At 41.5% G+C, this 14,416-nt stretch overlaps 1 protein-coding gene across 3 annotated transcripts in view; it reads left to right on the top strand.

Moving 5' to 3' along the window:
- Dna2 (DNA replication helicase/nuclease 2) overlaps positions 1-11,622 on the top strand; it is a 40,659-nt gene extending 29,037 nt beyond the window's left edge. For 2 of the 3 annotated variants that reach the window (XM_013514833.1, XM_013514832.1), the window contains exons 15-22: positions 667-891; positions 4,653-4,846; positions 5,175-5,264; positions 5,350-5,554; positions 7,094-7,183; positions 8,062-8,244; positions 10,238-10,384; positions 10,994-11,622. In XM_013514833.1, the coding sequence (XP_013370287.1) occupies positions 667-891; positions 4,653-4,846; positions 5,175-5,264; positions 5,350-5,554; positions 7,094-7,183; positions 8,062-8,244; positions 10,238-10,384; positions 10,994-11,062 (1,203 nt within the window). In that variant the 3' untranslated portion in view covers positions 11,063-11,622. The remainder of the gene's footprint in view (positions 1-666; positions 892-4,652; positions 4,847-5,174; positions 5,265-5,349; positions 5,555-7,093; positions 7,184-8,061; positions 8,245-10,237; positions 10,385-10,993) is intronic. The other variant, XM_013514834.1, reaches the window with a different exon arrangement.
- Positions 11,623-14,416: the final 2,794 nt, after the last annotated feature.

Below are 14,416 nucleotides of genomic sequence, written 5' to 3'. Positions count from 1 at the left end.
TTCCCTCTGCTCAGAGGATGTAGTACTTGGTGCCAAAAGGGCTGAATTTTAACTCAAAAATCTTTATTTCAAATTAACTTTGTATAATGACAAGAGAAAATAGTAAAGCTGAATTTATAAATATAATACAGTAGTTATGGTCACTTTCACATTTCGAATTTTAAAATTCTCTTTCTGTTGTGGTATGTGGTACATATCACTGCCTTTCCTTCCCTTTATTTGGACCTGCTGTGCAGTTCAGTCAGGCCGGCCTGGACTGCATGATGTATTGAAGGCCAGCCGGAGTGAGACACTGTCTCAGAGAAGAAAAAAAAGACATTCTACAGATAGTTTGATTTTCTTGGCTTTTTCTCACATCATTAAATTTCTAAGCAGTCTCAGAATAATCATGATAGTAGCAGATGTTCAGATGATTATTAGTTGATAAGTATGTTAGACAGTATTAAAAACTTACACGTGTCTGATTTTATTACTACTTACATATTAATAAAATAATAATGCTATGTAATTTCTGTAAAATATTTTGGCATTATAATTTTTATTGCTTGGCTCAGCTCTTAGATATACTTCCAGTTCAGCTTTCTAGTTCTGTTTGAAAAATACAAGCATGTTGAAACTTACCTGGAATTAAAAGTAATGCTATGTTTCTTTCTCATCCATTATTAGGTGAGAATCCTCTATGCCTGTGGTTTCAGTGTCTTGTTGACCAGCTATACACATTCTGCTGTTGACAATATTCTTTTGAAGTTAGCCAAGTTTAAAATTGGATTTTTGCGTTTGGGTCAGACTCAGAAGGTTCATCCAGATATCCAGAAATTCACAGAGGAGGAAATTTGCAGATCAAAATCCATTAAATCCTTGGCTGTTTTACAAGAACTGTATAATAGTCAAGTAGGTACAATTATTATATGCTTATACTGGCAGTAATTTCTATGGCCAGAATTAAGGAGGAAATGTTACTCTGGGAACTTGGTCATATTGACCAGATGGCGATTATGTGTTTTACAGGACCATTTTATTCATTTATAACTCGCTGTTTCCTTTAGAATTAAAATGAGTTTTTGGTTATTACTCAGTGGTCTCTCCTTCTAGTTTCAGATATCTTAGAAAACTATTGGGCTGGGGATATAGCTCGGTGGCACAAGTGCCTGATTGGCAAGTGCAAGGTCCTGAGTTTAATTCCTGGTACAAAAAAAAAAAAAAAAACCTAATAAAGAAAACTGCTAATAATCAGGATATTTAGTTTGAATCAGAAGCAGTGATATTTAAGCCTTATGATGAATATTTTTAGGCTTTGATATAGGACCTTTGTCTTAGTTACTTTTTCTCATGGCTTGACAGAAGGACATCTCAGAGGAAAAACAGTCCATGGCAAAGCAGGGCAGGCAGAAGGCAGCAAGGAGCAAGTGACAGGCAACCACAGAAAGGGTCCCTTATATTCCATTCATGCTACACACCTTTAGGGCAGGTAGCACTCACACCCCAGGAGGACCTTTCCATTATCCACTCCTGGAGGATGTCAGACCAATCAGTGGACTAATTTAGTAATCACACACCCTTAATCCCAACATCAGTATTTAATCCCAGCATCATACACTGTAGATTCAGCCACCTCAGAAAAGCCCCACCTATGGCTGCATAAAGCTTTGGTGGAACATCTAGACAGAAGCTATAACAAACCTAGTTTTTATTATTTAATATCTTTTGCTGGGAAGTCAAAAGTGATTTTTTTTTTAAAGTGATATTTTTGAAGATCACCTAAAATTAAATTTTGTCTTTAAGTTAGATTTAATAGGCTGTTCCTTTAGTGTTAATATAACCAGGAGCCAGCCATGTGTGGTGGTGCATGCCTGTAATCCCAGCAACTAGAGGCTGAAGCAGGAAGATCATAAATTCAAGCCTACTCTGGGCAACTTAGCAACTTAACCCTGTCTCAAAATAAAAATAATGTAAAGAGCTGGGAATGTAGCTCAGAAGACCCTGAGTTTGATCCCTAGTGCCACAAACAAACCAACCAACCACCAACAAAAAGCACTCCTACACATGGGCACTGATGGGCTGTGTTGTGTTGCTACCTTTTGCGCTTGGGTTATGACACCTGCTGCTTTAGTGTGTGTGCGCTGGGACTGGCATTTTTCACTTAGCCTAAGACTCAGAAGATTCACTCAGGTGGTTGTAGGAATTTAATAGTTTATTTCTTTTTATTGTTGAGTATTGTTTTAAATCTGCTTATTCATCACCATTGAAAATATGAGTTTCTAGCCAGGGATATAGCTCAGCGGCACAAGCACCTGCCAGGCAAGTGTAAGGTCCTGAGTTCGATTCCTGGTACCAAAAAAAAAGAAAAAGAAAATACAGTTTCTATTATTTTGGCTGTTACAAATAAAAATGTTACAGGCATTCACGTATAGGCTTTTGTTTGAGTGTAACTTTCCGTTTCTTTGGGATAAGTTCCCAGGAATGCATGTTTTCTCCAGTCTGTTTTATCCATGTTTATTTAGATTGTATTCCGTTTTTTCTGTGTCCCTGTTCCCTCACTCTTTTTTAGGTGGCAATTTAATTTCAGTGTGTTTTCAGTTCTCAAGTTCCCATTTGCCGCCTCGTTGCTGAGCCTGTTCTGTTATTTGCTTCAAGTGTGTTGATAATTGCTTGTTGAAACACAATTTTATCATAGCAGCTTCAGCATCTTGGTCAGATAATTCTGATATTTCTGTCAGCTTCGTGTTGGTTTGGTGGATTTTTTTTTACATTTAGTGTGAGCTTTTCCTGGTTTTTTATTGCACCTTGAGTGTTTTGTGTTATATTGAACATGTCCATCCCAGCAGGTGTCCTCTGTCTGGTGGAGCCTCTGCTCTCCTTGGGGTGGCTGAGAAGTAGGGGTCTCAGCCTGGTCTCCATGGATGCTGCTGGTTGGGGGTTTGCCCTCATCAACTCAGGTGAAAGCTCTGACTCCCTGCTCTGCCTCTTCAGCCCCATGTGGGTGACGGGATGGCTTTCCACAGCAGGGAAGGGCGAGAAGCTGGTCTCTCCACCCACACACTGGCCCTGCAAGGGATGAGGCCCTGTTAATTTACTGGGATAACCGGTGATAGTGGAGTGGTCATTGCTTGAATTTTCTGTCTGCTGGGCTTTCTCTTCGGCTGTAGAGAGCAGCCATTGTGGAAGCCATTCTTGATTTCCACCATTGGTGTTCCCAGCTGGTGGTATATTTAGTCCAAGTGTGGGACAGATGAGGCAAAAAGAAAGCCTGGGGGATTAAGTGCACATTGTTCCTCTCCTGGAGCTCCCTGGTCTGCCTTTCCTTCATCTTCAAGGTCATCCTTTATTTTGTACATGATGTTCCAGGTTTTCCTGTGGCGCTGGGGATTGAGCCAGGTGCCTCCTGCGTGCTAGGCAAGCACTGTCCTGCAGTGCTGCAACCCCAGCCTGTGTCCCCGGGTTGTCGTTGTTCTTTGTGGGAAGATGAAGGAAACACACTCCTTCCAGAATGGAAGTTTTAGGTCATATTTTTTAAAAATCTTATTGCCTCGTCTTCGTAACCTTTTCTTGTTGCTGAGACAGAGTATCTGACACCCAAAATTAAGGAGGAAAGGTTTATTTAACACGAAGTTTGTAGAGGTTTCAGTCCATAGTTGGCTGGCTCCAGTGCAGGATGGTGTGGCAGAGGGGCATTGCCGAGGAGAAACAGTCCGTGGCAGTGCAAGCAGAAGGCAGCAGAGGTGAGCCTGCCTCTCCCTTTATCCCATCCAGGCTACAGGCCTTGGTGGTGGTACCACCCACACCCAGGATGGGCTTCTGTTTTCAGTAAGTCCCTTCAGCCACACCCAGAACTATTGTAATTCCAATCAGTGGGCTAATTTAATATCAGGTACCCTATATCCAGTTAGCTTCAAAAGGCCCCACTCATGAGCCACTGAGGCCTTGGGGGACATCTAGACACAAGCCATAACACCTCTTTAATGTTGCAGATTTCTATTACTCAAATGTGAATATTGCTCATAGTGCCTGGAAAATTCACTTGATTTTTTTTTTCCATTCATAGAAAAAATTAAAAATACATTTTGCATCAATAAATATTTTACAGTTGAATAATAGAGGATTCCTGCTGCAAGAAGCTGAAAAAATTATTTTTAGGGGCTGGAGATATAGATCAGTGGCTCAAGTGCTTGCCTGGCAAGCACAAGGTCCTGAGTTCAATTCCTGGCACCAAAAAAAAAAGTTGGTTTTTTTTTTTTTTGTCTTTTTGTGACAGGCTCTCACCATGCAGTTCAGGCTGGTCTTAAACTTACTTATGTAGCCCAGGCTGGCCTCAAACTCGCAACAGTTCTGCCTCAGCCTCCTGAGTGCTGGGATTACAGGCGTGTGCCACCACATCTGGCTTAAAAATATTTTTAAATGGGGGAGCTGGGGAATGGTGGCACACACTTGTTATCCCAGTACTCTGGGAGGCTGAGGCAGAAGAGCTGCTGTTTGAGGCCAGCCTGAGCTACATAGGGAGTTCAAGGCCAGCCTGGAATACGTGGTGAGACCCTGTCTCAAAGAACAAGAAAAAGGGGTGTGTGTGTGTATGTGTGTGTGTGTGTGTGTGTGTGTGTGTTGTGTGTGTGAGACCCATTTCTTCTACATACTAAGTAACTTTTCTTTCTTTTTAGCTTATAGTTGCAACAACATGTATGGGAATAAACCATCCAATATTTTCCCGGAAAACTTTTGATTTTTGTATTGTGGATGAAGCCTCTCAAATCAGCCAACCAGTTTGCCTGGGACCACTTTTTTTTTCTCGGAGGTTTGTGTTGGTGGGAGATCACCAGCAGCTTCCTCCCCTGGTGCTAAACCGGGAAGCAAGGTAGGCAGACATTAAGTTTTGTTTTGTTTTAGTAGAGGTGGGATTGTATGTGTTGCCCAGGCTGACCTGGGACTCCCAGGGTTGAGTGTACCTCATACCTTAGCCTCTGGAGTCCCAGGGAATACACATGCACACCACCACACTGATGTTGTTTTATTCCTATTTTTTTTTTCCCTAGTACAGGGAAATGAACTTATAACCTCACGCTTGCCAGGCAGGTGCTGTGCCACTGAGCTCTCTCCTTGGCCCTTTGTTTTACTCTTAAACTGGATTCTTTCCAAGGGACTGTATCAGTACACTAATGAGCCTGAATTTGATTGGTTGACAGAGTTCTTGGCATGAGTGAAAGCTTGTTCAAGAGGCTGGAGCGGAAGAAGAGTGCTGTTGTACAATTAACCGTGCAGTACAGAATGAACAGGTACTTATTTGTAAGTGTTAACAATGAGTCTTTTTCATGTTTTATTTTTGTCTACCAAACTAATGCTGTCTTTTGCATCTCTTAGTACAATCATGTCCTTAAGTAATAAGCTGACCTATGAAGGAAAGCTGGCGTGTGGGTCAGACAGAGTGGCCAGTGCAGTGATAACTCTACCTAACTTTAAAGATGTGAAGCTGGAGCTGGAATTTTATGCTGATTATTCTGACAGTCCCTGGTTGAGTGGAGTATTTGAGCCAAGTAATCCTGTTTGCTTTCTTAATACAGAAAAGGTAAAAAAAATACTTGAGTTTTTCTGTCTGTCCTGTTTAAATTTCTCAGTTGGCATTAGTGCATGTTTTGCTGAGCGTATCTGTTCGAAGGCAAACTAGTGTGTACTTCTTACACTCCAGCACAGGAGTCTTTTCGTACTGTACGCCCAACATCTTTGAGAGGAGACTTATTCTGGGATCTGATAGGTATCAAAATTGACTGTTGGGAATTTGTTTTCTGGTGCTGGGATTGATTGAACCCAAAGCTTTGTGCATTAGGGTAAGTGCTCTGCTACCAAGCTCTATCTCTAGCCCTAAAATTCACTTTTCATGAAGAAAAGTCAGAAAATGAGTCAACCATATAGTTCCATCTCTTAGGCAAGAAGGTAATATTGACACTACCAAAGGACTAGTTTTATAAGGACAGAAAATAAAATAATTTAATGACTTTTAAAATCTTTTTAAAATAAGGTTTTAGTTTTCAGAGCGGTTTTGGATTAATAGCAAAACTAAGCAGGAAATACTTGGATTTCCCATATACTTTTTGCCTTAACACATGTACATAAAAATCCTTTTACACATTTGTTATTAAAGTAAAATCATCACAGCACATTTAATGGCTTGAATCTTATTTCTGTGAGCTAAGAAAGTAGTTTTGACCCTGTATTCTCAGTGTGTTTCATACAGTGATTCTCAGCACTGAGTTGGCAGTCCAGGTAGTAATACCCTTTATATGGGAATTACCGTAGAACAGTGATGGTGAACCCTTTGGAGACTAAGTGCCCAGACTGCAATCCAAAACCCACTTATTTACTGCAAAGTGCTAACCTGAATACTGCTGCAATTAATACTGACCAGCCATGTGAAAGCCCAGACGAATTGCAGCTAATGTTTTGGCTGGTGACATCACCACCTGGCCCTGCTACTCCTTCACAAACATTTGTGTGGCCCCAGTATGCCTTGTTACCTGATGCTCAGCTGCTGCAGAGTGCTGGGGCGACTTGGCTCTCCCGCCACAGGAAGGGCTCTTTGTGTCAGCTGCAGCATGGGTGTCTGAGGTTCACCTCCACTGCCCTAAATAATAATCTTTGTTGTTAAGATGGATTGGGTGGGAGGGGGGTTGAGGGTGTAGCTCAGTGGCAGAACCTTTGTCTTGTCTGCTCCATTATTTGTATAAAGGGCAACAAGAATTGTAAAAGGTGCTAATATTAGAGCCAGATCTAAATTTGAGTCCTGGTATGAAGATTTATTGTAAAGCATTAGACAGATCATTTTCTTCATGCCTTTGATTCCTGAAAAATGGGAAATAACAAGGTAAAGTATATGAAACACAAGGTGTGGTCAAGTTTCCTAAGATTTTAGCTTGAAGTACAGCATCTTCAGGATGGGTGTGTTTGCCTGCCTTCTAGAAAGTGACTATATTCATTTTTGTTGATTCTTCACTTTCACCTAAAAAGGTTTTTTTTTTTTTTTCACGTTTCCAAACATGGCTGAAAAGTCTCTATATTGTCCTGTACTCCTAGAGATTGTTATAAAGGAGCTACCTATTTTTCTACTTAGGTTCCAGCACCAGAACAAGTTGACAAAAGTGGTGTGAGCAATATAATAGAAGCCAAACTCATAGTTTTCTTGACTGCAACTTTTATTAAGGTAATTCAGAATTTTCAAGGCTAATTAATATTCACATGCAGAGTAATAGAATATTATTAGGCTGTAAGAAACTTATGATGTGATGTTAGCCCAATTCATTAAGATAACGAGACTGTAGCCCCATTGCTTAGGAGAAACTTTATCTAAAATATTTACATTTTTGGCTGGGCATAATAGTGCACTCCTGTAATCCTAGCATTTGGGAGACTGAGGAAGGAGAATTGCCACAAGTTTGAGGCCAGCCTGAACTACTTACTACATAATGGATAAAAGACAAGGCTGGACTATGCAGCAAGACCCTGTCTCAAAAAACTTTTTAAAGAAGTGTATTTTTTTATAATACCATTTGGGAGTTTCCATTTAGGATAATTTTGTTTTGTTTTTTGTTGGTGGTTTTTTTGAGGTTTTTTTGGTACCAGAAATTGGACTCAGGACCTTGCACTTGCCAGGCAGGTGCTGTGCGGCTAAGCTATAGCCCCAGCCCTAAGATAATTTTGTAATGTCAGATAATTCCATTTGTGTCAGTACTGCACTGTAATCAGTATGATTGGGTATTGGAAAGTCCTCTGTGTAAGGGGTAAGAGAAAGTGAACTGTGTTTCTGGGCACTGTTTGACTCTGTGGCAGCACTTTTTTAGTGGCCCATAAACCACTATGTTGCCTGAACCTCTAAAAATCCTAGCAATGTCAAAGGAATTATTTCGTCATGGATAACAGGCATACATTTACAACACATTCAATACCTAGTCCTTAAGATGGGAACATCAGTTACAAACTTAAGTTGGGTATGTAATGTAAAGATTTAATTTAATTCAGTAAAGCTTAAAGAACTAAGAAAACCAGGATTTTTCATTTTAAGTTGTGTCCTTTTCTGTTTAGGCTGGATGTAATCCCTCTGATATTGGTATCATTGCACCGTACAGGCAGCAGTTAAAAAGCATCAATGATTTATTGGCACATTCTTCTTTTGGGACGGTGGAAGTTAATACAGTAGACAAATATCAAGGAAGAGACAAAAGAATAATCCTAGTATCTTTTGTTAGAAGTAATAAAGATGGAACTGTAAGTGAATTATATTTTCGACTGACTCATTTGAGGTGTCCCTCCCCTTAGGTTTTTTTTATTTTGTTTCATTTTGTGGTAATGAACTCAGGGCCTTAAGTGCACTAGGTAAGTGCTCTAACCCGGCTGGATCTCTTTCTTTGAAATTATGGTAAATAACAGGAAACTTACCATCTTAATCATTTCTTTGTGTGCCATTCAGTGGTATTAAGTATATTCACAGTGTTGTTAAAGAGATCTCCAGAAACTTCATTTTGCACATTGAGTATTTTGTACTAATGAATAACCATCCATTCCTCTACTTCCACGGCCATTATTAGCCATCATTCTACTGTCTCTAAATTTGACTTTTCTAGGAACTCCACCCAAGTAGAATCTTACAGTGTTTGTCTTTATGTGACTGGCTTATTTCATTTAGGTTTTTTCGTGTTGTAGCATGTGATAGGATTTCCTTCCTCTTTAAGATGGAATAGTGCACCCTTGTTTATATATACTGCATTTTAATTATCTGTTTATCTGTAGATGGCCTTTTGGGTTGCTTTCACCTCTGGCTATTGTGGTTGGGCTTTTTTATTTTTGTGGTTGAAGCATTTTTTTTTTTTTTTTTGGTTTTTCTCCGGTACCAGGAACTTTCTCCGGTACCAGGAACCGAACTCACGACCTTGCGCTTGCCAGGCAAGCGCTTTTGCCGCTGAGCTAAATCCCCAGCCCCTGGTTGAAGCATTTTAAACAAAACCTCCTTTGTATATATTTGAATTTGAAGATAATGCCAGGTTTTATTTTGTTTGAATTTTTACTTTTTTTTTTTGTTAGACAGGGTCTCACAGTGTAGTTCAGCATGGCCTTGAACTCACTATGTAGCCCGCGTTGGCTTTGAACTTACAGTGGTCCTCCTCCCTTAGCCTCCTGAGTGCTGGGATTATAGGCATGTTCCACTATGCCCAGTTCACATCTCTTTTATTTTTCTTGACTATATAATACATTTATATGGTTTTAAAATATACATAATAAAAAAACTTCCTTTCTACTCTGTCCCTTATTTTAGTTCTTACCTTGTAGATAGTCATGCTGTTTTGTTTTATTGGCAGGAGGGCAGAGTCTTGCTATGTAGCTCAGGCTGGCCCTGAACTCTCAGCAGTCCTCCTGCCTCAAGCTGGGCTTACAAACATGTGCCACCATGCCCAGCTGCTATTGAGGGGTTTTTTTGCAACCTTTCAGATTATCCAGACACTATCTTGGGCTTTGCTTTTTCTGCTTCAGGGTGTTGTTGCTCTTCATGTGAGTCCACAGGAGGTTTCATTTTGTTCTCACAGTTGCACATTTGTCTACTCTATAGATGTATCATAACATTAACCACTTTTCTGAGTCTTTTTTTACAATTTTTATAACTATTACAGTTATGCTACAGTGAGTGGAGAAAGCACTAGTTCTTTATTTTTATTATGTGTAATTAATAATTTTAAATTACAGCTAGGATATTACAACATAAAAATACTTGAAAGGTGGCATTTTGAGCAAGTTCTCTTCACTGCCTAGATTTTTTTTTTTGTACTGGGACTAGAACTCAGGACCTTGTGCTTGCCAGGCAGGTGCTGTGCCACTGAGCTATATCTCCCTGCCTAGAATTTTTTTTTTGGTTTTTCTCCGGTACTGGGAACCGAACTCACGACCTTGTGCTTGCCAGGCAGGCGCTTTGTGGCTGAGCTAAATCCCCAGCCCCCCTGCCTAGAATTTTAAATGTGTTGATGAATCCTTTTTATAGTCTGTGTTTTAAAATCAGGTAATAAGCTGGGCATGGTAGTGCATGCCTATATTCCCAGCAATTGGGAGGCTGAAGCAGTGGGATCCTTGCATGTTTGAGGCCAGCGGTGCTACATAGTGAGACCCTGTCTCAAAAAAAACAAAAAGGAAAATAGATGAATGAACCATGTTGTTTGTCAGAGCAAACTTTAATATAAGAAAACTGAAATAATTGAAAATTACATTTTTACAGCTTGGTGAACTCTGGAAAGATTGGCGACGTCTTAATGTTGCTATAACCAGAGCCAAACATAAACTGATTCTCCTGGGGTGCATGCCCTCACTAAAGCGATATCCTCCTTTGGAGAAATTGTTTTGTCATCTAAATTCAGAAAAACTAATATCCTTTTTGTCAGGTGTGTGGTCACATTTGTGCTACTATACTTTTTATGAACTTGTATAAATTAACTTAGTGTCTTGTGTTTTCCACCTGCATTTCCTAAAGATCTACTTTGACAGAGGAGAGAGAAAAAAATTCACAGAAGTCATGTTAGATCACAGGTAGTAATGGAGGTGATGGAGTTAGGTAATTTGTAAAATAAGGAAGGGAAAAATAAGACATGACCTATTGCCCCAAAACTAGCACATTTAGGAAAATTGGTTCTCTCTTCTCTCGTTCTGGTTCCAAATTTATACCTTGTTTTTATTTCTATTTATTGTGGTGCTGGAGGTTGAACCCAGGGCCTTGCTTGTGTTAGGCAAGGCTCTGTCACTGAGCTACACCCGCAGCCCTCTCTCCAGTATTTTTCAAATAAATCATTAAAAAACTTACTGGCCGATCTTAAGATATATTAATCTTATTGCTTAAGTACATAATTATCCATAGAGTGCCATGCAGCTCTTAATATTTTTTGTAGTTCTGTAAATCCCGTTGTAAAATGTGGAGAAAGGCCCTAAATGTGTTTGTGAACTCCCATATTGGTAAAAGTATCTTCCTTAATTACTCTACATCATTGATCTTCCATCAAGAGAGCATGAAAGTCTGTGTCACATACTGGGAGATTGTCAGAGAGGGTGAGGCCCGGTTTCCTTCCTTTTTCACATTCCTCACTGGAGCTGCTATCCTGATTTTGGATCACTGAAAAACAGCCTGGATAAACTGTGAAGATGACCTGTAATCCAAGGATGCGCTACGAAGTTTCAGTTGTTTCTTTTCTAAAAATTTATTTTATTTAATCTTGTTAATCATAAAATTCTCTTGCCATACAAAATTTAACACAGTATGTATTTAATTACTAATGCATCCCATACTGGGAAAAGTCTAAATTTATTGGTACTACAAATACATTCTTAGCTGGCCTACAAAAAGTTTGATAAATTTTTAACCAACTTTAAACATGGATTAACTTGTGGATCTGAGTTTAAACTTTTAAATCTAAAATTTCAGGACTAATTTGGTTTTATAGATTTAACCATAAGAATTATATTTAAAATAACGTTTTAATAAATAAAGTTTTCATAAATAAAGTTTTCATAATTTAAGCACAACCCTGTGGTCATGGGAAAACAGGTTATGTTTTTTTTCCTTTTTTTTTTTGGTCTTTTTGAGACAGGGTCTCACTCTGCAAGTCAGGCTGGCCTGAGCTCACTTTGTAGCCTAGGCTGGCCTCAAACTTGCAACAATCCTACTGCCTCAGCCTCCTGAGTACTGGGATTACATGCGTGCGCTGCCACACACAGTGGGACCCTGTCTTAAGTACAAAAATGTAGAGGGCTGGGGATATTGCTCCATGGAAAAGCACTTGCCTAGCGTGTGCAGCACCCTGCCCTTGGTTCACCCCCCCAGTGCTGTGGTGGTGGCAGTGGCAGTTGAGGGGATGTTAAAGCTACCTCAGAGTGATGTTATACATATGGTAACAGATTTTAACCTCAGGGTATCCATCATCTGGATGGAAAAATCTTGCATTTCTGTGTTGTTTTGTTTTGTTGTGTGTTTTTGAGACTGGGTCTTGCTATGCAGTTCAGGCTGGCCTTGAGCTCACTTTGTAGCCCAGCTGGTCTCAAACTTGCAAGGATCCTCCTGCCTCAGCCTCCCTAGGGATTACAGGTATGCTTTTATTTTTAAATGAATGTTAAATATGTTAAAAGTGTTACCACTACCTATTTGTTTGGGTTATTATTTGAAGTTTTAATTTAATAAATTGTTTTCTACTGATTTTACAGTGTCATTTATTATTAGTGCTAATGATGAATTTCAGGGTTATCCAACATTTTTTCTAGTGTTGGTAATATCTAAAGCTGAAACCAGGGAGTGTTGATATTATAGAGAGATTTATTAGGACACATAGGATGGGCTTGAACATGGAGACATTTTAGATCAGACAGTGAAGACAGGAGATATGATTACAGGGGCTATTCCTGGTAGGTATTATGAGAAAGCAGGAAGGAATCTAAGAGGGTTTCAGTTCCCGGAACCGAAATGAATAGAAGGCTCTTTGGCTTAATCAGCACGGGGTTCCATACATATAGGTTTGTACAGCCTGAGAAGTAAGCTCCATGGAAGAATCCAGAAAGGAGTTTCATGGGAGCTGTCATTTTTCATGAGATTCTTTTTTTGGGGGGTGGGGGAGCTCTTCTTCAGACAAGCCCTCGCTATGCAGTTTAGGCTGGCCTTGAGCTCACTTTGTAGTCCAGGCTGGTCTTGAACTTGGTAAGATCCTCCTGCCTCAGCCTCCCGAGTGCTGAGATTACAGGCATGTGCCAACACGCCCAGCTTTCATGAGATTCTAGCCATTTAATTCTTTGGAAGAGTTGGGAGAGTGCTGCGCAGATGGTGCTGTGAGGTGGCTGGGTGAGATGGGGACGAAAGGCGGCCCAAGGCCCGAGGGGCAGTGGCAGTGCACAGCGAGCACCAAGCACGAGCGGTGCATGAGGCCTGAGAACGTACCAGGCCCTTGCTCTGTGCGGTCCCAGATCAAAGCACCGCGAGCCTCCGCAAGGCTTTCCTTCTACAGCTTGGAAGCCTGGGTTGGAAGACAATGTGCTGCTACCGTGGCCGCATTCCTCAATCAGTTTGAAACGATGGGAGAACTGGGATAAGCACTCTAACTTAATCCCCTTCTCTTCCTGCTTGCTTTTAGCTGACTTTAAAAGTTGGCAGTTTCAGAGATAAGACCTGAGGTGTGTCAGGATGGGACAGCTGGAGTGTGATCACACATTCACAGACTACCAGTTCCTTCCTAGCCTGCCTTTGACTTTCCTCGCAGCGTGAGGAGGCCTGTTCTCAGGTCCTGTCCTCTCCCGGTGCTCCACGCTGGGCTGCCTCCTGAACGAACTGCTTGCCAATCTCATTTCAGCCACTGCCCTGCTGTAGCATGGGACTGGTCTGGAACTGAGGTCAGGACTCTGCCTGTTGACTCATCCTCTGAGTCCTTTCTTTTGTCTTCATCCCTCTCTAAAGCTTGGTCTTCCTCTTTTTGAATTGTGACTGGCTTCAGCCAGCATCTCTATGGTTTTTTTTGAGACAGGGGCTTGCTATGTACTTCAGGCTAGCTTTGAACCCAAGTTGGCCTCGAACTTACTTTGATCCTCCTGCCTCAGCCTCCCAAATGCTGGGAGCACAGGCGTGCACCCCCAGGCCTAGCACCTCTGGTGGTTTACCAAACCTGCACTCCACCTTGCCTTGCAGGTCCTGAACTGTCTTTGGATCACTTCTGTTGGCCTTGCCCCCAGGTCTCTTCAGGGCATTTTTATCCTGCTGACTCTCTGGTGTCTTTGTCACCCTTGGACAGTTTCTCAAAGCTTGGAGAGTGATTACACTGAAATTTTTTTGTGATTCTATCTTGTAATATCACCCTTTGATAGTTTGGCATGTGATAATCTAGGCGGGTTTTTGAAAAACAAAAATTAGCTGGGTGTGGTGCTACCCACCTGCAATTCCAGTACTCTGGAAAGCTGAGGCTGAAAGATCACAGATTTGGGCCCAGCCTGGGCAATTTAGCAATTTAGTGAGACTGTCTCAAAAAAACGAAAGAGCTGAAGATGTAGCTTAATGTGAAGGCCTTGAGCGTGAAGTGGGCTCAATCAATACCCTCCCCCCCCTCACGAAATAACTTTACAGTAGCCAAACGGAAAGACACCGCCCCAGTGAAGTGCAGCGGCTGTCATCTGAACTAGCACCCAGATCTGACTAGGGAAGGGCTTGAGCTTGGTGTCAGCCGGCCTCGAACTTGCCCCTTCCCCGCCACCTCTCTTTCCCCCCGCCTGCTCCGCACGAAGCCAAGGAGTGGCGCCATCTCCTCTGTCGCTGGGTTTCCGGCCCCCGCCGGCCGCGTCGCGAGCTGCCGGAAGATGAAGGAAACCAAGGGAGGCGGCGCGCTGGCCACGCCCGGGCCTCGCGGGGCCTCCGCGGAGCGGGCCCTCCCGGCCGCCG

Source organism: Chinchilla lanigera, unplaced genomic scaffold, assembly GCF_000276665.1.
Source record: "Chinchilla lanigera isolate Chin_1 unplaced genomic scaffold, ChiLan1.0 scaffold00024, whole genome shotgun sequence".
In the NCBI taxonomy this organism is placed as follows: Eukaryota; Metazoa; Chordata; class Mammalia; order Rodentia; family Chinchillidae; genus Chinchilla; species Chinchilla lanigera.
This window is presented reverse-complemented; position numbering and strand designations above follow the sequence as displayed.